Genomic DNA, 25,886 nt, shown 5'->3' with positions numbered 1-25,886 from the left:
GTAAAAGTCAGACTATCGTAGGAAGAAAGAAATACTGTGAAATTTATAAGAAAATGTATTTCAATTTTTTGAAACTGACTCCGATGTATACATGTAAATGGATAATTTAATGTAAAATATATGCAGGCGTCACGTGCTTTTATTTCCATCGCTATAAACTAAATCCAGCTTACATAGACGTGTCGCCATATTAATGTGCATGTCTGTTTTAGACTGAAATAATTAACAATAAAATAATCTTTCGATTTGGGCGATGGTGACGGATCTACGAACCTCGGCGAAGCTGTCGACCTCATAACTTATGCAGATGAAAATGTTTGACGTACAAATGTACAATCAGATCTGTGAAGGATATCTTGAATCTTGTATCGATGATATTTTTACCCAAATATTTTCTAATCAGACTTTCGGTTGATTATTTTACATGTTGTGTTACGTAATCCTTGCTTTGTCGGTCGATGATATAATTATTGCAATACGGATTGCCTCCCCTTGCCCTATAGCACCATGGCGTTACGTGAGCCATAATGATTCGACACAATAGTGTTACCACAATACTGTGTAAATACACAATGGTCTTTGATACTTATAATAAACAAACACCAGCGCCAAGTTATCTGCATGGATCGTGGTTTGCCATTGGCCATACCGTTTCGGCCAGACTGACACGGGTCAGGCACGATTATTTATTTTGGACAACGGTCATGTCATATCGCATACCCAGTTATATACATAGAAATAAACACCCAAATTCTATTCAAGAATTATTTATGAAAAACTGCCTTTTTAATATATCACTTACCAGATTTTTGTCACTTTCAGAAAATAATAAGAGATATATTTCAATAAACTTATTAGATTTTTCTTTTTTATTTCCAGTGAAGTTTAATCAGTTGATGATTGTGGTCAGTTTGTAGAAATTCATAATTAAGTAACTTTTAGAGCACTTAATTTCACCCTAACGTTACGCCCTGTCCGGGTGTGTATTGGTCAGTGTAATGGTCAGCGAGACGGACTGGTCAGTTGATAGTAGGTCACGAGGTCAATAAATAATTAGCACCTAATAGCCAGTACCTGGGGCGATATCACACCGTCTCGACACACTGGTCACTTCGGGTCAATAATACGATATCGCTCCGGCCACACGCACTGACCATGCTTAATCGACCGTGACTAATCTGGTGCTGTGATAATTGCCGTTATCCTCACAGCTGGTAACGATCACCACTCAGTACCGGGAAAGATAAGCCGCAAGGTTCCGTTATGGTCAAGCTTGTCCTGAGCTGACCCTTACCTTGACCTTACGCTAACGTACTAGTGGACAAGCGTGTCCTGAGCTGACCTCGATACCAGCGCGCGGATGGAGTACATATTATAGACTTTCCGCCGGCTCGCTGACTACTAGATACGAGTTTGAGGGTATATCTTAACCTTAACATATACATACATATGACATCGCCAGACATATGTTATCATAATATGACACTTCGAGGCATATTTTCTCCTACTAATGTACTTTTTTAATACATATTTCATCATTCGATACAAATCATTAATTCTCTGACAATGAATGGTACATATTTCACGCGGGTAACTTATCTCGGCACTATAAAACCGGGGAAAATTACAGGAAGTCTGCTATACTCCTACATTGTGTCCAAAGATCCAATCATGAAAGGATGAAAGAAAAAAAATAATCCGATTTAACCAGAAGTGTTAAAAGACAAATTTTGACAGCATGGATCCATGACCTGTTGAAGTTCTACTCTACAATATATCGCGGTCCTGTGCGACCATTACCAGTAAGTATAATTATTGTCACTCTCTTTTCCTTTATTTTCAATGTTTGATCTACCAAGCGAAGCCGCCAGTAGCATGAGTTTTCTGATCCCAACCCGATACGATTTACATGGAGTTCATATTTGATCCTCGTGCAGACTATATATATGTTTGATATGGACTCGCCTGGACAGTGTGTTTTCTCACTTAAGTATATTGTGATGACCTAACAAATATGTATATCATTCCGTGTGGCCGGCCTACTATGTACAGTGTGCTAGTCGACCACGTTTACCCTGGTGTGCATCGCCTTGCTCCATAGTGACCATACCTCCTTTGTACAGCACTGGCAAAGCTCTGTGCAGGAATACTGGTCATGATGTAAACTAGCGTAATGTTGCGCACACCTATCACCCCCTTGGTTGAAATAGACTGTGCCGGTCGACGGGGTCATTTGCCTGTAACCCATATTACGGGCCACCACGCTTCAGTTGACCGCAGTATTTCCCGGCGTACTGACGACATCCTACCGGTTACTTTTTAGCTAAATATGACTATCATTTAAAAACTAACAGACCAATTGACAAATATATACTTACTTTCATAAACGTGAAGTCGTTGGTCATAGTAGAGTCAGTGACTTAAAACAAGCCAGTCCGCGGATGTACACACTGGACTGAAAAATGTTGGCCTATGAGCAGCACATGTTTCCTCTATGTGTTAAAGCGTAGGTTCACTTACTGATTGTGTTGTTGATCACAACAGGAAAGATATAAACCTATGGATGAGGTGACCACAGCATATGGGTTATCATTAATAAACACTTTTTGTTTCTAAACGTTGGATGGTACGAGTAGCTACAAACCTACCTGTACCGTGTGTGTAGCGGCTGACTGGTCAATCGAGTTGTTTATTTACGTGTGAGCGGTCAGTGGCTCGGGCGACCTCAAGTGACCCTGGTGGCCAGACGCATCGTGTCCTCATGAGGTGAAGGGTGTGCATTAGGAAGACAGAAGAAACAGGGATAAGTAAAATTTAGGAAGGTGCTGGTCGAGTTTTCCCATGATTCAGCTTACACAGTCCGCCATCTTTGTTGATAGTCTTTGTCCAGATGTAATACTTGGGTGGAAATCACCGTTTTAATGATCAGACCAACGCTATGTCGCGAAGAAAACAGGGAAGACCGCAACAGAGGAAAGCACTGGACTCACGTAAGTAATTTTTAACACGCAGAAATGTGTAGAAAGTTGTTTAATTCACTGTCAAACAGAGGCCATTTTTCTGACCAGTTCAATGGACACGGTCCGTAAACTTGGCGCTGAGGCAGGACCAGACGGGCTAAGCCGCTCCCTTGTTGCACCAAGTTACGTAGATAACTAAGCATGGGTCTGTTTTCACAATTAAAACACACGATCTTCATTCCTATCACGTGTAATGTTGTTTTCAAAGAAATAGAAAACTTACAGGATCACAGGTGAAATAACGAAAGTAGCCACGCTGGAAAAACAGCATGTGTCAAAAAAGGTTGTCAGAGCGACCAGTCATCGTTTTAAACATCCGATAACTAGAATTTAAAACTTTTCAATTACATTGGCAGTTTAGTATTTAGTTAAAATAAAACACGTTGTTTTTGTTTATATCTTGTAACGTTATTTAGATACAGGTAAAAGTTGTTACAATGAGCTCCCCGCCGCTAAACTCACGAGAGGCGTTCATAGAAACACAGAATCTGACACTCGTGTGTGGTTTAAAGATTGTTGAACAGAGAACGCTGTGAAGAAAAAATATTTTCATGTCTGATGAAAACGACAACATTATAACGAGCATTTTAGTTTTACCGGAAAACTAATCGTTCAACCAATGAAATAACACTGATTGGGGTATTGTAGTCTGACATGGATGCTCAATAGCGTTAGTTCTCTTTCCATTCGCCTTTCATTTCTGTTTCATGGAATTTACAACACTTCCAAGTGAGTATTTGGTGAGTTAATGCATTATTTTTACTATTGAATATTATTTTTAAGTAATTGTCAAGTATGTAAATGTAATTTAAAACCATTATAACGAATCTGCATTTCCCAGCTGAGTCATTGTAATGTAAGAACGGTCACTGTCATTTTTAGACAGACATTTTTTTCAGTGAAAGCAATTCTAGTTATTTCCTTAAAAGAATGTAAGATTTTTAAAAAGTAACAGAAATTACTTTTCTACTGTAGATGCACTAGATATTTTTTTATTTTATTTTATCCTGCTATTTAGCTGTTTGACAGATATCGGTGTTAAAAAAATGATAAATCAGTTTTATCATTCAACATTCAGGTTATCTGTCAATGTCATTTTTAAGGCAAGATTGTTTTTTTGTTAAATACATGCAAATAATTAATAGGATTGTTGCAGACATAATGAACTTCTTTGAAGATTTCCCCTATATTCAATCAATTTTAATTTGAAGTTAACTACATTAGTGACAACCGGGAAATGTGATCCAATGTAGTGTTAATAGTGACCACCAGGAAATTATGTAAAATAAGTAATAATTATTGATGAAGATACAATATAGATAAAAGTGAAATAAATGTTCGTTGATTTTTCTAATATGAGGTAATTTGTTTGTTTTTGTTCTTTCTTTGATCCAATATCCCAGTATGTATATATTTTGCAGGTGTGAATTAAGTTTTCTTATTTATGAATATATATATTTTTAAAAAACTTTTTACCCATGAGGAGAAACACATGTTTTTAAAAAGGTTTATTTGCCATGATAATTTAAATATAGTGAGGTTAAAGAATGTATAGGTAGATTTTCTACTTATCTGATGTTACGTTATCTGTTTAAATTTTATCTTGTATTAGTTCTGGTTTCTTTGAGTAAAATGAATTAAAATGAGGAATATATTGGTAGCTTTTATTCTTGCAGGTGTATTTTTTTTTGTAAGATTTAAGAAAAATAATTCTGTAGCACCTTTTGTTTCCCTATTGTAACAAACAAAAATGGTAATATTTCCAGTTACAGTTTTTCTGACGTGTAAGTAAAAAAACAAACATTTAAAGAAACTCAGGAAGTGATGTAGGCATTTGAAATAAGTTCAAATTCACAGTGTACCCACTTGAAATCTATTCAGCCCTAATCCCCTTCCCAGACAGAGTAAACCTGGTCGTTTTCTGTTTACTCGCTGCACCAGCGGTAACACCGACCCACTGGACTAGTTGGTATGGGTATACATTGGGAGTCGGGTCATGTCTCGGGGTTATACAGGATTGAGTAACGCTAGATAAGCAGAAAGGGCCCTGCTATATAGCTGACCCCTCATGTAGGTTCTGTTCCAAATCTCATATTTGTCGACCAGTGTGCAGTTTCATTGGCCTGCGCACTTGTACCGATAGCCTCACACCGATAGCCTCGCCACCTGAGCGAGGTGCACATTTCTACCCAATGTCCTGCAGTACCCTGCATTACACTCGGTCCCACGTTTGTGTTGCGCAGTAACACACACGAACCGGACCTTCCTGGTTAAAAAAATGTGACCTAACCCTACTGCAGTATTACTCATTGCTTTTGAAGTAGATATAATTAGAAAGTGTATTAATATCCCAACAATTTTGTCATCTTTTAAAATATACAGACAAGATCATTGGGATATGAAATTAAATTATATTTTCATGTCAAGCATATCCATATCAAATCACATATGTATATACTACAGAGGTGATTGCTGTGGGGATTGTCTGAGGCGGGGGGGGGGGGGGGGGGGTATTAACGACAGGGGAATTGTTTACCATGATATGACTATAGCGTGGGGGTGTCTCAATAGGCGACTCTCTATGCACCATGTTGTGTATATGTATGCACCTTGTGCAGTGGAGTGGATAGGTGTAGTTTGAAACTAAAACACCGATTTTATTGCCGATCAATTGAGAGAGTAGGTATTCAAGGTTGACAGAAGGACAGGGTACCATGTTGACAGTTCACGAGGGCCCCTGTATACAGACGAGCAGAAGGGCTCTGTCAGAAGGTCTGCTAGGGGACCGCTGGGCGGAAGGAACAAATTTGTTGTTATAACCAGTTTTTTAAGGTCATGTTAGGCGGTCCTGTGGAAAAATAGAACACTAATAGAAATCAACTGGATCTAAAATAATAGAATTGGGAAAGATACAAACAGTGGTACACATCAATATGCAATAACCACGTATCGTATCGCCTTTTATCTGTGAAACTTTTTGTATATGTACTTCCTGAAAAAACCTGTTTGTCCCTTCCAAGGCCCCAAGCGAAGGTGTTCGGTGCAGTGCAGATTCGCTGCACCGATTGGTCAGCTGCAGGGATTTTTTAAAGACTCATGGGGCTTTAGTATTATATTTAAAGTGATAACATGTTTCACATTTGGTATATTTTCTATCAACTCTCAGTGACATGCAGGCAAGGTTGCCCGGTTTTTAACCTTTGCTGTGGAATTTGAGACAGTTAGGCAATCACAGTGTTGTCTAGCTAGAGAGAGGGGGAGCGTTAGATCATCGCCAGGGCTACCAGATGGAATAGAGGCTAAAAGAGGCCCTGTCGGATATATTTTGTCTGCATGGGCAGCCTGGTTCTCATGGGGGTCCTGCCANGGGGGGGGGGGGGGGGGGGGGGGATGTGGGAAAGTACTGGTTAGGTACAGATGTAGAGGGGGAAGGGTCAAAGTTCACCACACAAAGTGTCACACTGCCAAAATCAGAAAGTTCATTGGCTTCAGTTCTGGTCTGTAAAATTGAAACAATGTCTGGTGATTATGAATTATTAAAGCAATAAATTAGAGAAAATGAAAGTGGGAAATTTCGTTTTTTGAAAATAATATTCAGTAAAAGATGTTTTCATTGAGGAGAAAAGAAGAATATAAAGTAGACTCCATTGATATATTTACTGTTTTAATATCAATTTTTTCCCCACAAAACACAATTTCTTGCTCGGAGAGACATTTATTTATTTTTAGTTGGAACCAAATTTGATGTATAAAGTTTAAATATAAATGAACACAATATCTTTTTCTCTTTCTGACAAGAAATTGCATTTTTTTTAAAAGAGAAAAAGATCATTTGTGAGATGACCTGCATTTCATCAAGGTATGGAGTGTTGTGGCCAATGTTAACCATATTCTCAGCGAGGTCAGAGTTCAGCCTCTTCTCCAACTTGCATCCGTCAATGAAAGAGTCGGTGACACATGGTTGCCATGGTATTGCATGGCCTCTGCCAGCTCATGATTTATTTGGGGAGAATTTCGATGAATTTGATGGATTGAATTTAGGGTAAAAAAACCTGATGCAAGATATTGGGTCATCTGCTGTTAACTGTGATCCTATGGTACATTAAAACTTCAATTTACTCAACGAAAAAATAAACACCAAAAATCTGTAAATATTGAACTTGAAAGTACTCTTTTCTTATTACAAACAGCTCTATCAATTAATTTTAAACAATATGAAGAAAAGACTGGTTGGGCAAAAAGTCATTTGAGTTCAATGTCAGAAAATAATGATATTAAAGACAAATAGTTGGCCAGGACCCATTTGTTGAATGCTGATTTACTGAGACTCCGATTCAAATATTTCATCCGATACATGTTAAAAGACAGTGAAATTTGAAACAAAATTGTATTTCTACCATAATTCAGGGGTTCAGAATCCTTAACTGAAGACGAAAACACAAAAAAAAAACCAGTAAATTTTCAATAATTTCAAAGATTTTTTGATTTTTTTTTTAAACTTGTTACCTTATCAGGGATTGAGGTGTTTGATTGGGAAAAACGTGTTAGAAGACTAATATTAAGTTAATCCTTGATTGTCAGTTATTTGTTTGCTAATGATGATCTCCCATTATTTTCCATAACTTGAGGTGTAATGATTTGAGTATCTAAAGGAATAGACAAGGTTTTCTAGAAGAAGGAGATAAGCTATAGGATCAATATTATTGATAAAAGATAACAGATATTTCCTATGGAGGAAAGTGTTGGCATTCTTTTAAGTGAATAAAGATTTGTATGCATAGAAAGGATTTGTAAAACTGATGTCTGCAAGGTGATGACAAGTTTCCTGTGTAGATTATTGTCGCATTCATCTGTGAAAGTGATGAAAGATTTTATTTGTAAGGTATCCAATGCCTTGTTTTGTAAATTAGCGAAAAGTTACATAAAATTATAAAGTGTTGACAAGTCTTGTGTGTAAAGTGTTGACATGTCTTGTCTGTAAACTGTTGACATGTCTTGTGTGTAAAATGTTGACATGTCTTGTGTGAGAAGTGTTGGTGTCTTGTGTGTAAAGTGTTGAAAAGTCTTGTGTGAGAAGTGTTGGTGTCTTGTGTGTAAAGTGTTGACAAGTCTTGTGTGAGAAGTGTTGGTGTCTTGTGTGTAAAGTGTTGAAAAGTCTTGTGTGAGAAGTGTTGGTGTCTTGTGTGTAAAATGTTGACATGTCTTGTGTGAGAAGTGTTGGTGTCTTGTGTGTAAAGTGTTGACAAGTCTTGTGTGAGAAGTGTTGGTGTCTTGTGTGTTAAGTATTGACAAGTCTTGTGTGAGAAGTGTTGATGTCGTGTGTGTTAAGTATTGACAAGTCTTGTATGTAAATTGTTAATCATGGTTAACTGTGAAGTGTTTATGTAAATATATAAGTACAAGCCTTGACCGTCAATGTGAAGGTAACTTTCATGTAGGACACAGGTATAGGGCGGGGAGGGGGCTTGTCACATATCGGGGAGGGATACCAGACAACAAAAACCTACTCTGTAACGTTACAGAGCCACATGTTACAGAGCCACACGGACTTAAATGACTTTGACACACAGGTTAACAAAGTAGTATGTATGTCTGATATATTGGTGGAGATTTTTTGGCTGTTAGAACCTAACTTGGCAGGGGTTACTCCGATTAAGTTGCCCAGGATCTTCGCGGTATTCTATTTTTAATTTTCACTGTCTGTGCAAGGTAGAGAAGTCTCTCTTAAAAACAATCGTGAAAAAAAAAACAGTTTCCTACCATCAGGTGTAACCCTTACTGCCTTTGGCAAAAATGGATCACCCTCAGTTTTTTTTCTATCTATGAGATGTATCTACCATACAGGCAATTTCTTACACTTGATACAATATGCTAGTTTTTGAGCACATGTGCCGGGCTTGGCTACTCTCCATGGCATATTATTTCATCAAAACACTTTCAGGAGAAAAGTGTTTTTTTGTATGAACAAAAATAAAAGTTTGTATCAGAATTTTATTGTGGATTGTGGATCTGCAGCTATGAATCACATGATGCCTGATATTTATGTCCCAATATTTCTCGATAAGAATTCAGTTTTTTGTTAATATCTTCAAGAAAAGGTGGGTGGTCTTGCACTGGACTTTTGAATGATCTTTTTTTCTACATGCACCAATGTTTGCACATTTAAGCTTCATGAAATTAATTAGGTGTTAAACTGGCATATTTATGTTTGGCTTTGCATTTTATTGTTGTTTTGCCAGAGCTTTGATGAAAAAAAAAGCAAGGGAAATAACTCTTACTTTAACTTAAAAATAAGAAATTGATTTTTTTTTTATAATACTCTAACTCTGGAATGAAAAAATGTAATTTCTTCACCTAGAAACTTATTCAGTTTGATTTTATCAGTCTTAAAATTATCAAGTTTGTAATGTTGTAAGTCTAAAAATTTATTATCACCAATACATTTTCAGTCAGAAAATCAAACATCAGAATGGTGATATTGTAAATTAAATATAGTTTTAATTTAGGAGGATTTTAGTACCAATCCTGAAGTGCTTACTGAGGTAAAACATCAAAATTTTGGATATTTCTCGAAATATATCAAAATGTGTGAAATCCAAATAAAGATGATGTATGATAAATGCTGATGAGTTAAGGCCTGATGTTTGTAATGACCAGACCATTTGTTTTATAAAGAAAAACCTGCCCAGTCTTAAAATCTACTTCCATTGGTTAAGGGAATGGTAACCAGTGGTAGATCAGGTAAGGTGACAGGGCCACTTTACACGTAATTAGAGGATTGACAAGGAAGTAACGTCACATCAGTTTTCCTACCTTTGCTTGGCGTCGGATAAAAGTTTAAACAGCACACAGTAGGAAGATTTTTGATATAAAGAAATTACTTCACATATTTTAAGGTACTCATTTATGAATATGCAAATATCTAATGTGCAGAACGTTTTGCTCAAGTGCCCTTATAAAGGTACATTTATGGTATATAATATCTTTGTGAGAACCGATTCATATGCAACATAAATTGATATATATATATATTGATTATATATTCCTCATTTTCTATCAATTTAAAATACATTATTATCTATCATTAATAAATATTAATAAAACAGTTGTCAAAATGAAATTTAAAATTCTCTTTTCAACATCTTAGAGTAGGGAAAGGTTCATCAATGTCAGAAAAATGTAGGAACATATTTTGTTTCGAGATCCAAAAGACAAGTGTTCAGCAGGCAGCATTATGGGTGTAGGGGAGAGAAATAAATCTGAGCAGGTCTGGTAAATTAGATTTACAGAATGTTAAAATTGATATTTTCTAGGTAAAGTCACTTTTATGAACACAAAGAAAAGTATAATTAAAGGAGTATTGTTCTTATGAATAAATCATATATCAAATCAATCATTAACATATATATATCAGTTACATTATGCGGAAGTCTGGAGCACTCGTGATAAATTTTATGTGTACAGGCTGGTGTAGGTATAGGCCATTATCATGCTAATATGAGAGGATATATGCCGGGGGGGGCATTTATGTAGAGGAGAGATGATGTGGATTAAAAGGGTACATTTCCGCCCGGTGTCTGTAAATTTAAGATAAACCTATTTATTGTGTAGGCATCATTCCTTTGATCTGCTGATGGATGCTAATGCTTAAACCTCATATCATTTATTAAAAAGATAGTTTGGAAATCCAAGCATTCATTAATGTCAATCTGAAATAATGACGAAAACAGAAAAATTGACTACAGCTTTCATTCTCCAAAATTAATTACCGAAGAAAAATAGAACATTTGATTTGATGACGATATAATAAAATGTGTGTGTTTTTGTCTGTCGTTGTAACAAGAAGTAAATGGTAGAAAAAATACCGTATAAATATTCCTTAAGGTAACACTGAAAAGTAGTGTTTGTTCTGTAATTTCACATTACATTATAATGATCTAATCAGGCACCAGACATCATCAAATACAGACAGTTGGTTGAGACACATCGTCTAAGCCTTTGATCATGCCAGTATTCCCCAACAATATGGCAAAGAAAATTAAGACACCAATGTAGTTTCCACTTCAGCCTGCAAAACATTTTAACAGTCGACCTACGAAGGCCAAGACAAACTTTTATTTTCAAACCTGATTTCAATTTAGTCCTCTTTTATAAAAAGTTAGGAAAATCTGAATAAGTTACAGTGGCATTATCTCAATACTAATTTGTGCATAATTTGTTGTGTGGTGCGCACACAGATGTGTATGTGGTTTTTTTTCTTTTTAATATATGTATCGTCAAAGGTGTTTGATTGGAGAATCTTCCATGTTATCGCTGAATATTCTAGCCATTAATGATGTGTTTAAGCAAAGATAAATTTGTGCTTGACAATCCCACCCCCACTTGTTGAAGAGATTTTACAGATGAGAAGTTCTTTCTGAAACAAGCTCATCTGCATAAATATAAAAGTGATTGATTGATTGATTGATTGACTGATTGATAGGTTTTACGTCTGCTTCACTACCGAGTAGTTTGGTTATCCAGCAGACGGAGAAAAGGCGGGAAAATGAGTAGAAGGGATAAAGTATGGAGTGAAGGGATAGAAGAGGGGGATATAAAAGTGAATGAGACTAAGCTTATATAGGCTTCCCGAGGGTCATTGCCGGTATCCTGACCTTGTAAGGAAGGATGCTAAATAGGATTGGTCAACTAGGATACATTTAGATTCATTAGGGTATTAGAACCAGGTCTTAAAATTGGCGCGTTAATATGCTTGCTAAAATAATATCAGAGTTAAGTTTTTCCTGTGTATTCATGATGCGACATGCTCAAAGTTTTATCCTTATTTAAATGATAAAATAAGACCACCACTAATGTGATTTAAATATTCACAACCAGCCAATCAGATATTACTTGTTTACTAAAAATTAAGGTGTCTTGAATTTAATTGACTTAAGAATTTTGCTTATGACAGTTAAAATACAGAAACTGACACTTCATACAAAGGACTCTTCGGAGCTGTTCAACACATTATCAGTTATACCAAGATTTCGGATTTAAAATCGTCATTGTTTGAAATTGTGAGAAGTGATTATCTTTTCAGACTGACCTATTTCTAATCCTTACAAAACGTTGTGCCTGTATTTCTGTATGGTGTAGAGTTTATTGTGACGAGTAAAATGACCCATGGGGTGTCTCTATGGACACCGTCCATTTCTTACCGGTATGTCATTGACGTTACCTGTATATATATTTCTCCTACCTGTATTTTACCTGTAGAAGTCCTTGACACATCTGCAGTTTTCATGTGAACTTTTAAAGATTTGGTCAGGTGAAACCTAAATCCTGTAATCTGGACAATCTTTTTGTTAACTTGCGTGTGTGCATCGACTGTGTAATGAATCCGGAGTTAGCGCCGTCACCGGATCCTAAATAGGGATTCAGTAACAAGCCTTGAGTTGCTACTCACACTTAATTGAGCCAGGTTATACATTATCTTAATAATCCAGTAATAAACTGCCCTCACATAGCTCCTACCGTTCTGTACACATAAGTAAAGTCACGATCGCCCTCCATTATTAATGGTAATATTCAAATGATGTCGAAGCAGTGAATTCTAAGTGTTGTGATTATGTCACAGGCATATAGAAATTAATCCGTTAAATTATTTCAGTTTTCATTCCGATCAAATTATTTCAATTACAATAAAAAATGTTCTGTATAATTCTGGATATGTTGATCTAAAACTGGTGATGATGAAAACATTCAGAGTGGAAAGCTTCGTTTCTTTTAGGTGAAAATTGTAAATCTTCAAAATGAAATATTGAGTTTTGATTAGAACAATTTTCTGTATGTACCACTTTTCTCCCAAAAATATGTATTTCTTTTGTAAAATGTAAAAATTATATTGTCCAAAAACTTCAAATGTTTGTGTTGGAACTAAAGATGTGTGTTCAAATTTTTCTAAAACCCCCCCCAAAAATACCTAAAATATATTTGGCCTTGAAATAAATGTCTTTTTAAAATGGAAAATCCTTTATGTAATTGTCATATGAAAAATTAAAACATTTGGCTACATACAATTGTAAAACATGTAAAATACTAAAGAAAGACCGAATACTGTAAAGGACACTAATTCCATCTAGACAAATCGTTATTTTATAAACTTACATTACAAAAATACAATAGCGCCAGTGTTTAATTCTGAAGTTGTAAAATTGATGTGTCTTTTCCATTTCTACTGCTAGCCATGAGTAACTTGTGAAGAGTTTGTGGCAGATCTTTATCAAAACCAAATTTGTCATTCACGACATCATAGAAACCACATAAATGGAATTTTTTATCTTCCCATTAAATAAGCTTCAGTAACAGAATTGTTGGTCCCCCACAAAAATCTACCCACCTTATATATTTGATGAAATTTTAGTATTATCAACAATTATAACAACTAAACAATTGTCAAAATCATTTTCATATGCATGCATGTGTAACAGATTTTATAAAGAAATTTTCACATTTTTCTTTAAGCCGGTAATGAATCCATGCATAAATCTAGTTAAATTACAATTATTGGTTTTTTATACTTCAACCTCAGAAAAATCAAAGTCGAGACGATCACAATCTAAAATGGAGATTAAAAATGTAACTCGAATTATCGACAACATTAGCGGAATGACAGAAATCTTTTTCAAATTGAAATCAAACGATTATCATTATTTCCATGTTGAATTTCTCCTAGAGATTATTATTTCTAGATTAAGTCTCAGTGTTTCCATTCGGCAGTCGGCAAATTGCACATTTCACGAAAAAGAAACCGAATAATCATGTGGAAAATACCCTGTCAGTGAAGCAGATTTTAGTCGCGGTTGATTGGTGAGTTTACATAGGTTTGAATAAAGGAATATCTGTATTTGATTAATGTAATTTTTAACAGTCATGCATCAAATTTAATAAAAATATTGATATCAGCCAAAAATAATGATGTTATATTTTTTTGTCAAGGCAGTATTTTGTGTTGCAATAAAAGTTTCATTAGGTTCAAGATGATAAAACCTTGATGTCTATTGATTTTCTTTTCAAAAGGTTTTAAGAATCATGTCATAAATGTTCACTTAACATGCAAATGTGCCAGACAAACTTCGAATATTCAACAGGCATCTTAAATTATAAATTACAAGTATTGTTATATGAAAGATGATATTGTTTTTAGGAACGGTTGCTGTAGACAACTCTAATTGTAGTTGTAATATCAAAAGTTAAAATACAAAATATTTACAGAAATATTCTAAATATGAACTTAAATATGCATTTTAGTGTGTCTAAAAAACCTAGACATATTGTAATGCATAATTCATTTATCATTATGGTAGTATAGGGTTCAAAGCACTTAATCAAAAACATTCCACAAGAAAAACAACTTATGTGTCATTTCATTTACGAGTATTTAAAAAAATAAAATTTACTTCTATTAAGAAATATAAACATTTTTAAAGACTGTCTTTCCTCTTCGTTTTATTTGCAAAAAAATTAACCAATGGAAATTCAAATGAAGTTGATTGGTACACAGGTGGTATTAAAAGCTTCAAATAAACATACTAAAATTTGAAAATTGACCAGAACAATTTTCACAGCATCAAAAATTTAGTTAGACTTATCCCATGGGTATCTGCTTACTCTAAACAATGCTAGGCCAACTTTCTCTAGATACTTCAGCCTAATATTTACATATGTTGTTTTGGGGATTTTTATTACGTAGTTCTCCTTTACTTGGATAATCGATGCCTCGCAAGTCCGGGGACTTCACCCACAGGGGGGTTGTTAGGACAAAGGTCTGTCTTGGTAGTGGCCAATCTCAAACCATATAATTATATGTCCCGATCCGTGTACACTGCTTACACTGAAACTGGTGCCACTGGAAACGTTGACAAGAAGTCGCCTTTTGTAGTGGGATTGAGTAATGTCGCGCGGACCTTACAATAGGGTTACACAATGCCAAGGGGGGGAATCAACACAAAAGCTCCTACAGATGCTGGACAGCAGCTGAACAGCGTCCAGGCCGCTAAGAAAAGGCCAGAACAAAGGATTACGCCCATGAGAAAATGTTCTTATTTTTCGCCCTTGTGAGATGGAGGTTTTGAGTGTGGCGAACGCTACACATGATGAGACATTCACAACATTTCAACAACAATACTGCCTTTATTTTATCTGACTCATGACAGCTTGAGCCAAATTTTCACCAAGGTTCATGTCACCTTTCAAGCCATAAAGTTATTCTAGATAAGGGTATTTAACACTAGTATAAATAAACAGTCGAAACGTGATAGAAAAAAATAACATCTTAAAATTTGTCTAGTCGGTCGGTCAGTTGATCCGATTCCTCATTGTGAAACGTGGCAATTGATATTCATCCTCTTGGTTTAAAGTAAACATTTGAAATGGGATATTAAAACTAAATCATATGGAGCTGTTTAATAATCAATATTAGATGACAGGTATAAAATGTTGAATTATATAAATGAGGCTTCTAGTTTTAGAATAATTTAGAATAACAAAATTAAGAGACGAAGAGAGAAGGCTTTCTCTGGATCAATAGCAGACAGTGGACTGATCTTTATAAAAATTTGAATTTAAATTTTCACATAACTAATGAGGCTGTTCGGAGCTTAAGACTCCTCAATGTGAATGTTATTTCAAACAGGAGACGCTGTCATATAGGCAAAATGAACGTCATTATAGACAGTTCATAGTGTTCCTTTGAAGTACCTGACCAGCATTGATGGGTTTACAGGTCACTTTGACTAAAAGTCAGGAGAAGAATAAATTTGTCACGACAGAAAGTTGACACTGGAGCCAATGTGACACTCTCGTTACATATGGCTGCAATTATCGTTGTAAATGAATTACATTTCATACTTAACTGTGAGTTTTATTTCAATTCTTTACTTTGAAATTTGACATGCATGAACTATATATGCATGCGGCGAGAGAGACAGAAGGGGAAAAAATCATTTTCAAACGATTAGTTTTGTGACAGCCATGTCATAATACATGTGCCCATCAAATGATGTGGTAGGGTGTCTCCTTTAGTAAGATGCAAATTCTCGCTGTAAAACAATGTGAATAAAACAGAAGCTATCTATCAATAGCATTGATCAGACATTCAGTGCGAAGCCAAAGCTACCGGATTATGTCATTTTCTAGGTTTAAAAGTGTAATCTCCGTTTCATTCCGCCGTATTCCTTAACCAGTACGATCCATTAAATAATCACGTGATAAAATGTTGACCTGCTTATGTTTTGGGAGGAAAATATGTTAAAGCAAAATGATATTATAAAAATACAGGAAAATAAGATTTTTTGAAATACAACAGAATCAAGGACAACATTTGTCAGAAACCATTTTATTAAGAGTATATATTTTATTAAGAATATTTAGTGTGTCTTTGAAAAATTCAATGAAAAATTTCCTTTGAAAATAGAAAAAAAAGCAGTATTTTCCTTTTTTTGTTATGCAAAACAATGTTTCTGGTCAAAATAATACAGTCCTTGAATTTTGAGGAATGCATTATAAAAAAGAATAGAATAAAACTATCTACTTCCAAGAAAAATGTATTGATTTTTCACTTCAAATTTTATTTTAAAAAGAAATTATTCAGCAATGTAGGAACCTTGCAGAAAATTCCAAACCACCAATTTATTGAAATAGCTTTCTGATCGTTGTGATCTTTGAGTATGTGGGTACAGTGAATTGTGAGCCATCAACAGCTTCTAGGATGAGATCATGCACCTGAAGAAAAAATTTGGACTGATCTGTATGGCCGCATATGAAAATGAATAATAAAAATACAGGAATATTGTCAATTTGTTTCTGCATCTATGAACTGGATTTCCACTTCCATGTTGAGGAGCCACACTGAATTTGAAGTCCTATAAAATCCCAAACAGCCGACGCAACATGGGATCACTGCGACTGGTCTATCCCTCATCTAACTCGTCTAATTTGCATATTTTAATTAATAGGCAAACTTGAGAAATCAATAGCATTACTTTGGTAATAACTGTAAACGGATCTGATATACTGATGCCCAGAAACGGGATATTATTTAGTTTTACAAAACGAAATGCATTTTATTATCAAATGCATTTGTAAGATATAACATTTTGTTTCAAAATTCATTATTGTAAAATTTCTTAATTTTTATGTGAAATTGATTTGTGAAGAATTTTTGTTATCTAAAATCAATTAATTTTGTGAAAATTAAATTCCTGAGAACATATGCATTTATTACTGATTTTTGAGTGATACGTATTTGAGGCTACAATATACCAACAAATTGATCATTGTTACTTCTCAGCTCCTGGATTTCATGAACTTAACTGATTTTTTTTTTATAAAGTTATTGATGTGTGAGCTATCTATGCCTGGCTCGAAAGCTGGGAACAAATGAGTGCGACGCCGGGATTAATGGGTTGTATGTTGTATTGGTTGTAGTTCAAAGGATTGTATTTAGCCTGTGTCACCCAAGTTGTAGAAACTGATGCACATTTGTGCCACCTGTGACTAAAGATTTCGCACCTTCTCCTCCCCCTGGCTACGGCTGCCCGTCAAAAGGCAAGGTGTCCCATCCACTGACAATCGTAGCTAACATCACACCCCCCCCCGTACAACATTGACAGGTCCCCTTTATTTTAAATTAACTGCTCGGCTGTAACATGTTTACTTCTGCAGCCCTATCTGGCCAGGGTACATGGTCACTGATGCATTTTACTGTTTCTGCGGTCTTACTCCAGCGATCGGGGGGCTTAACATGTCATGTGAGTCCACTAAAGCGTGGTTATTTGAATTTTAAAGTGTTAGGTCTAGAAATATATATCTATTTTTTCTATTTTTATGTCTTTTAAATTCATAACAACATGCAAACTTGAAATGATATGAAGTTTCAAGTTTTGACATGTGTTTACCCATTAACGAGTAATGAAGGGATACCCCAGGTATAATATACCTATATCCTTAATGCAGCAATCACATTAAAACCATTAATTACAAAATTGCTATTTTTATAGAAGTCTTGTCACACATGACTTGAGTTTCCTGGGGTATTGGACCAGAACCGATGAAGAGGTAACAAAGATCAGACAACTCTGTTCAAACGACTCGTCAACACAAAAGAACATAGTCTTGCACAAACTCTTTAAAAAAACAAAATCTTTAAAAAAGGGAAAAAACTTTAGATTTAATTCACTCTCCAGACTAAAGGTTTGAATAATTGATTTTCGTTCAAATTTTGCTCTCAAATTTTTAATGTCTCCTTTTTTTTTAAAGTCTGTCTATTACAGTTGACAAAGATTAGTGAATCAACAGCATTTGTTTGGCTGTGATGAGCTCGTGGCTAATCCACAATCCTTTACACTTAAGTCTTCTAGGGTTTGTTAATTTTCCGTAAAAGCGAGTTTTAATTAATGTTTTCGAGCAAATTGTCTGTTTGAAATGAATTGGCTTGAAGGCCATGTCCTTAGATAGATGCGAATGGGTCTACAACTGTGAACGTTTTGTTAAAGTTTTCCAAATATAAGTCTCCTCATTAGTTTCAAAGGAATGAATCTTTTTACTTTAAACAAAGCTTTATTTTAGCAAACAAAAAATTAGAATTGATGTTATTTTTCCTTTCTCAAGTGTTGAAATAAAACATCCAAATGTGTGAAGAAAATGATAAAATGTTCACAAAATGTACTGAAATAAACTAGGATTTCGTGACATGGGACATTTTTTACACATATGTATATATCAAAGGCCTTTTACGAAGTTTAAACATTTTGATATTATTCTTGGTCATGTTGCTGAAAAGAATTAACAAATATGAAGGAAAAAAGCTCAGTGAAAAACCTCTGCTTTAAAGTCTAGAGGTCTGGGGTTCAAAATCTTCCAGCAGATATTGCTGTAGTAATTGAGCAAGCAACACCAAAATCTGAAAAAGCTGAACAAATTGGAAGTCTTCAAATTTGGAGATACAACACAGAGGGTCATGGGGACTCTCTACCTTAAGTACAGTTTCTAGAGAAAGTTGAGGGATTTGTTGACAAGAATAGGTCCTATGTCCCTGACTGGTCAAGGAGATAACAAATAGAGCTGGACATTGCCCTGTAATGACTGGACATTATTAATCATACTGCATCCGTGGCTGATCGATCAGTTTACCTTTCAGCCATTTTAAACATTGACTTGGGGCGGAATGTTTAGATTATGTATATATAAAACCACTAGATAAGATGTTGATGGCCCAGATGTGGAGGTTGCTGACCTACACCATCCAAGCAAAGCTTTGTTAGCATAAAGTCACGTAAGAATGTACACATGTACTTAAAATGTATTTCTGTATTTGTTAAATTAAAACTGATATCTTACAATGTATTTCTGTATTTGTTCAGTTGTTACTGAAATTACAACAACTATTAAAAGATGACGATGACCTTTGAGCAGTCACAAAAATTAGAAAATTATGTGCATTACTTTTTTGGAAACTAACGATGCTGTGTAGTGTTTGGCCAGACCAGTGTGTTAGAGTTAAGTATTAATCAGTGGGGTTTTCATTAAAAGGGGGAGGGGGGGTCCCATTACCAAAGGAGCTGTTGATCAGGGTCATAACCTCAGTGAACTGTAACTATTGTGTACCTCATATTGTTTTCACCTGGATATATTGATTTGCAAAAATGAAAACTGTTTTAAAATTTATTTTGTTTTGATCATTTATGAATTAAGCTAGCTCAGTAAGATGCGTTGGTTGTGGACTTGTGACATGTATGTTGGTTGTGGACTTGTGACATGTATGTTGGTATTTGTCATCATCTATCGTGTAACTCGGATAAGACAACCTAATGATGCCACATTCTTCCTTAATAATGACGAGTCCTGCAGCAGCTTGGACAGTGGGAGAAGGCGATGTATTAGTGCAGCCTTTTCATCGACTCCCCTGGATACGTCACCATCACACATGTCTACATGAGTGCACAAACAGAAAACCAGGCCGATCACGAGGAAAAGTCCGCCATTCATGACTGGTTTCCTTTTGTCGTGGCTGGACAGTAGTCATGAATTCTGATCTGGAAACTGCACTTTACAGGTCATTTTTGTCCTATCTATGTCCGGAGATTATGTCCATAATCATTACCAATAATTGATTTATTGACCAAGGGTCCCAGGCAAGGAGTGGGACGGTAGAGCCTTGGATGTAGGACCATTATGGCCTGATCACTGGCCTCTATGCAGCTGTTACCTCATTATAATCTCACCTTGAGTTCTAGAAAAAAAACATGTGTATGGTAAAATACCACAAGCTTTGATATCTATTAAAATTAATAAATATCAATCGTACATCAATCGTACGATAAAGCAGGAAATATTGGTTAGAAAACAGAAAGGTGTCTATTAGTGAATACTAAGATCCTAAATGTATAGAAGACAAACGGTGGATTCTATGGCCTCAGGAGTGAATCGGTGAATTCTATGGTTTTGAAGGAACTGGTAGATTCCATGGTGTGTAGACTGGCTACCAGCCCCAAAGTTTTTATGAATTTTACTAATAGCTTATCTCCCCCTAGTTTAGAACTTAGTCTAGAATCAGACATCCAAGTGATCAAAATTCTAATCTGTTGATCCTGTAATCTGTTGATCCTGTAATCTGTTGATCCTGTAACCTGTAGGATACATTGAATCAATGGATTAAGCTGTCTCTAGGAATGGATTGATGGATCATGGCCTCTAAACAATGCACCAGAATGTAAATCAGATTTCCAATGCTGTCAAAAAATGATGTAGCAGGAAGTTGTTAACTACTATTATGACCATCAAAGTTTAGGGACGTCTATGACCTATGGACACAGCCTCAATAACACTGGTGGTAGCCTTGGCTTTGTGGCCAGCCCAGTTACAGTTGTTTGACTCTATGTATGCAGATCCTGATGAAGACTGTGTACTATATGTGTACCCAGAGGCCTATCTTATACATATTAAAGTCAATGACCAGTAGCTGGTGTTTTGAGCTTGCTTGGTTGAGCTTGTATAGGACTGACCAGTATTGATTCATACCTTACCTATACAGGATGTCAAATCTTAATGTGTATTCAGTTCCATTGGGAGGGGCCCTGCTGGGGGATCGCCATGAACATCGGCACAACCAATGCCTCCCTATTCTTATCTATTCAAATTGCAGGTTTAATCATTTTGTTGGAGTCTTTTGTGTGCCTTTGAAATTCCCGTGCTTACTGAGATCTGTTTGCCCATTGCCTGACACTACAGTAGTCGCCCCTATTGACTCGCTGCAATGTAGCACACATGCAAATACACCGGCATTAATAACATCATCAATTGTCCATTTTAACCAATTATGAGAAGCATTATTGATGCTGAAAAGACATCTCCACTTCATCTCCTGCTAAAGAAATGGTGAGGAGTTGTTCCCCCTTACCAGACGGCTGGAGGTTACTATTGTTACAGCGTCATAGCTCATTGATATCTCCCAGGAAGGTGGTCGTAGCATGGATGTTTGATCACTATTTAACAATAGCAATTACAACTTATCCTGTTGGGGACCCCACAATTTGTCCAGTCTCAAATGTCATTGGCCTGACCAACAATATTGTGTCAAGGTTAACCTTTGACCTGTCTGGTTGACCTTTGGCCCCAGTAAAGGATCATTGCCCCATCCTGATACACACATACAAATGTATATACAAGGCTGGACTTGATTATCTAGCAGAGTTGAATGGCCAGGCCATTTAAACCTGTTGTCCAGCTGCTTGTGTTTCCTTCAAAAAGTTAATGATTAATAATTGTTGATGATGGTCAGAGAGGCTCCCCACAGGGTATTTGTTGATGTAATGAGTGTTAACTGTTTTTCATGGTCAGAGGGGCTATTTTAAGGCTACTTACAGGTTTGAGACATTTTACAAATGCTCTGTAATAGTCAAAGGAAGCGAGGCAGGGTATATAGTCAAAGGAAGCGAGGCAGGGTATAATTTATCATTGGTATGGAATAGTAGTTTTTAACAGTCCCTCTACAGGTATTGTAAACCATTGCCAGTCATATTTATTTTTTCAATGAGCAATTATGTATTTACAGCTGTGTTATGATTAATAGTTTGTTGTTATTTGGGTGGTCAAAAGGGACTCCATTGGGGAAATGTCATTCTCATTGTTTAAATAAAGATATTACATTGGTCAAATGATATAGTGGCTAATTGTTTATGGGCAGTGAGGGGCCACCAAGGGGATATTCCGAAACCTAAATATTTCCGTTGGATGTTACGGCCCCGAGGCTTTGTTATTCAATATGCAGTATGGTTTCGGAGTATTTAAGGTAGATACTTTAGTTATTGAACCGACAGCATGTGTCGTGGATCATTGCACAATCTGTTGACAATCCTGAATGGTCCTATTCGGGACAGCCATGACTGGTGGGTTTTTAATGGACACAGCTGTGGACATCTAACGACTTATATCAACTACACAGGGCACACAATTTGTATTTGATCATTTATCATTTATAAACTTCAGAGTGAGGCAATTGTGATTAAGGTTTTCAATACCGTTTCCTGGACTTATTGACCTTCAATTTTGGAGCTTGTGGGGGTTTTGGGGGAAATTTCAGCATCAAAAGTTGTTTCCACTGCTCAGATTTTTTGTTGTGTAATGTTTCTAAAACAAACCCCACTAAATGTATAAAAAAAGGAAATATAACACAATCCATGTAAAATGCACAAAATGTCTAAAACTGTCAAATATCTACTATTGATGGAAATTAAACTAAAAATGTCAGAAGCTTATCAAATAATGAGGTTTAAAATCTTGCATCAGATGCTTTTAAATACCTTTAAAGCCACTGAAGCAAGCTATACTGGCCAGTAAAATAATAACCAGGAGAAGGAAAACACAAACAAACAATAGGTGTGGTGATAGTTTTGTAAACGTGTCACCACTTGCATCCCACCTTGCACGTGCACAGAACTTTACACAAATTAAAAAAATATAAAAATGAAAAAATGGCACATATTGAAGACCATAATTAGTTACAAGGAGGAAGTGGTTTGACATCACACATACTTGTATACAGACTTCGCTGGGCAGTAATGCACATTGTTCCATTGTCTAGAATGAAGACTGCACACATGTACTCAGCCACGCTAGCAAATGCACATGCAGTAACCGGGGAGGGGGGGAGGGGGGGTTGTAATCTGTTGCATCCTGCTCTAGCAAAACCTATAAACAAGCACCTGGTAAGACCTGGACGTGGACGTTGGTGTACAACCCTCGCTAAACTCGGCGAAAAATTTAATTGGAGCACAAATGATGTACTACTCGCAGGAAGCGTTTCTCTGCTCACAGAAGTCATGGCAGGTCTATAAATAGAAATGTTTTCAATTTCCGCTAACGAGGATATTCAATAGAATTATTTTTTTTTTGCTTTTGAAATTAACAGATATGACTTTGAATATTTATTAATTATGCATATTGAAACAAAATGGATTTACAAATGAAGATGTTAGCAGAAGGAAAAATTATGTACATATAATTTGTATGGTTAGCTGTTTTTTTCTTTGTTTTTAGAGATTCGATTATCTAAAATCACTAAATTTTATAGGGTTTGGTAAAAAAAGAAATTTCAAGAAAACTTTTGGATCAAAATAGATAAAGACAGATTTTCATTAAACAGATGAAAATCTGGTATCAGTTAAAATCGGAAAGGGGGAAAATCAGTAATAATCTTCACTATCATGGTACTACTAAAAGTCCCAGAAAGACTTGGACAGACACTTATTCACCATGGCATGTATTGTCAGCTTACATGTATAGCAGAGAACACTTCTGATCAGTGATAGAATGGAAATTTCTGGTAACAATTACATCACGTTGAACACAAAGGCTAATGATAGGATATTTTGCCAAATGTTGTTGACTTTTTGCTATTAAAAGAAATTCAATTGATATGCAATGTTAAGGTGGTGACATTCAAAGCCGTGATGTTGGGAAGTAGGTAGAACGGGTTGATTTGTAAAAGACATATTGACAAGATTAAGTTGGGGGTGTAAATTAGTGTAGCGTTAGAATCCCGATCGTGACTGCCTCATTTCTCTCCTCACCTCTCGTGTAGATGTGTATGTGTGCGTATCTCATTGTTTCGATCACTCCGCCTGAACTGTGTATCATGTGTGGAGAATCTCCGGAGACAGATTAAAATTCAGTTGAAAAATGAAATGAAAATATTGGATACAAAAAAAAGATTGAAGAAAAGGAAAAAAAATCAGCTTGTGAGTTTGATGTGTATGGACGTTTTCCCGTTCATCATTGGGCAATTTCTAAATACAATCCTCCAGTTCCATTTAGATTCATAGAAATATCTAGATTAGGATCAAGATTCTCTTGTGGATACTTCTCATGACTGAAATGATTTAAAATGGGCATATGGATGTTTAAATTGTTTTCCAAACAGATGTCAGACCCTCCAGGATTTCCAGTATCTCTTTGGCAGATCTTTGGAAATGAAATACTGCACTTAGTTGTGATATAGAAAATGTTTGGATGACCATTTCTTTTGGAAGTGTATTTCATTTCTAAAAAAATAATTGAAATACTTGACTATTGATATTGTGAGAGCGTACATGAATTGTAACACAACCACTCGACACATTTATAAACAAAATTGTTCTCTTTCCTGATAATCGGAGTGAATTGAAAGGGAGTGTGTTTCTCCAATACATTAGTGGCAAAAAGATGCAGGAATTTACATTAGGTAACTTGCATAAAACTATTTTTTAAGGAATTTCAAAAGATTTGTTTTCCAGGAGAGAGAGTGATGAGGATGTGATAGCTGATATCAGAACTTGTTTAGAACACGAAGCTCAGGTGTTCCTCCGAGGGACAATGAACACGAAGTTCAGGTGTTCCTGGGCCGAGGGACAATGTACACGAAGCTCAGGTGTTGCTCTGAGGGACAAGTGAACACAGTAAAACAAAAGACCAATGAAAATTTGTCTGTAGACTGAGAAAAAATTAAAAAATGGCTACTTAGAAAAGAACCTTTTTCTAAGACAAAACTCTTCATATGTTTATTATGTAGTATAAACAGCTCTGTCCAGAAAAAGGCTGTTTATTTACACATCCTGAGCGTTTCTGTATCATAACATCCTAATCGGCCACTTAGCGGTCAAGACGACATATCCCACGTTTGATCAATAAGAAATGAATGTTCGCTGCCAATTGCTCCTCTGGAAATGTAAATATCTTATCTCATTCTACCCTACATAGAATAAGCCCAGACACTGAAGGGGAGACTACTCTGCCATGACAAACCCAATTGACTGACCACTGCTGGTCAGTTGACTGATGACCAGTCATGCTAGTGCCTTCTGAAGTAGGAACAGCCACCGTTTTGTCGTCTTTATTAAGTCCGTGTTGGAGGATATGCACATGGAAATTCAGCTCTAAGAGTCCACTGACAATCGGGACATCTTCTCGCAGAAATACATTACCAAGAATTTGATTTGATGAAAGTAATTGAAATTGTCATAATTTGTTAACAATTAAACAAAGAATTTTTCCTTTTTTGGGATGTTTTAAAATCTATAACACAGTACATCTTTTGATTTAAACCATAAACAGTGCTTGATATTGCCTCCTTGTTTCTGGACATTTGATTCAGATTTAATCCTTGTTCACTATTGAAACTGTGCCTAGGCAAAAGAACATTTCCAATTGTTATATATCTCCAAAAAGACAAGGCATGAAAATGTTCAGCAGACACACATGTTAAAACATTTCAGGAAGACATTTGTTAGAGTGGAACATTTGGAAAGTTGCTACTGTGCAATGATACTCTTTGGAGGACTAATTATCCGG

The 25,886-nt window shown here is 35.8% G+C and overlaps 1 protein-coding gene across 1 annotated transcript in view; it reads left to right on the top strand.

The window, feature by feature from the left end:
* Positions 1-1,416: 1,416 nt before the first annotated feature.
* LOC110464113 (B-cell lymphoma/leukemia 11A-like) overlaps positions 1,417-25,886 on the top strand; it is a 112,738-nt gene continuing 88,268 nt past the window's right edge. Inside the window, exon 1 of the mRNA XM_021519176.1 lies at positions 1,417-2,990. Within this exon, the coding sequence (XP_021374851.1) occupies positions 2,939-2,990 (52 nt within the window). The 5' untranslated portion in view covers positions 1,417-2,938. The remainder of the gene's footprint in view (positions 2,991-25,886) is intronic.

The sequence above is a fragment of the Mizuhopecten yessoensis genome, unplaced genomic scaffold (assembly GCF_002113885.1).
Source record: "Mizuhopecten yessoensis strain PY_sf001 unplaced genomic scaffold, ASM211388v2 scaffold1527, whole genome shotgun sequence".
In the NCBI taxonomy this organism is placed as follows: Eukaryota; Metazoa; Mollusca; class Bivalvia; order Pectinida; family Pectinidae; genus Mizuhopecten; species Mizuhopecten yessoensis.
Note: the sequence above shows the minus strand (reverse complement) of the source record. Positions and strands in the feature narration are given on the sequence as shown.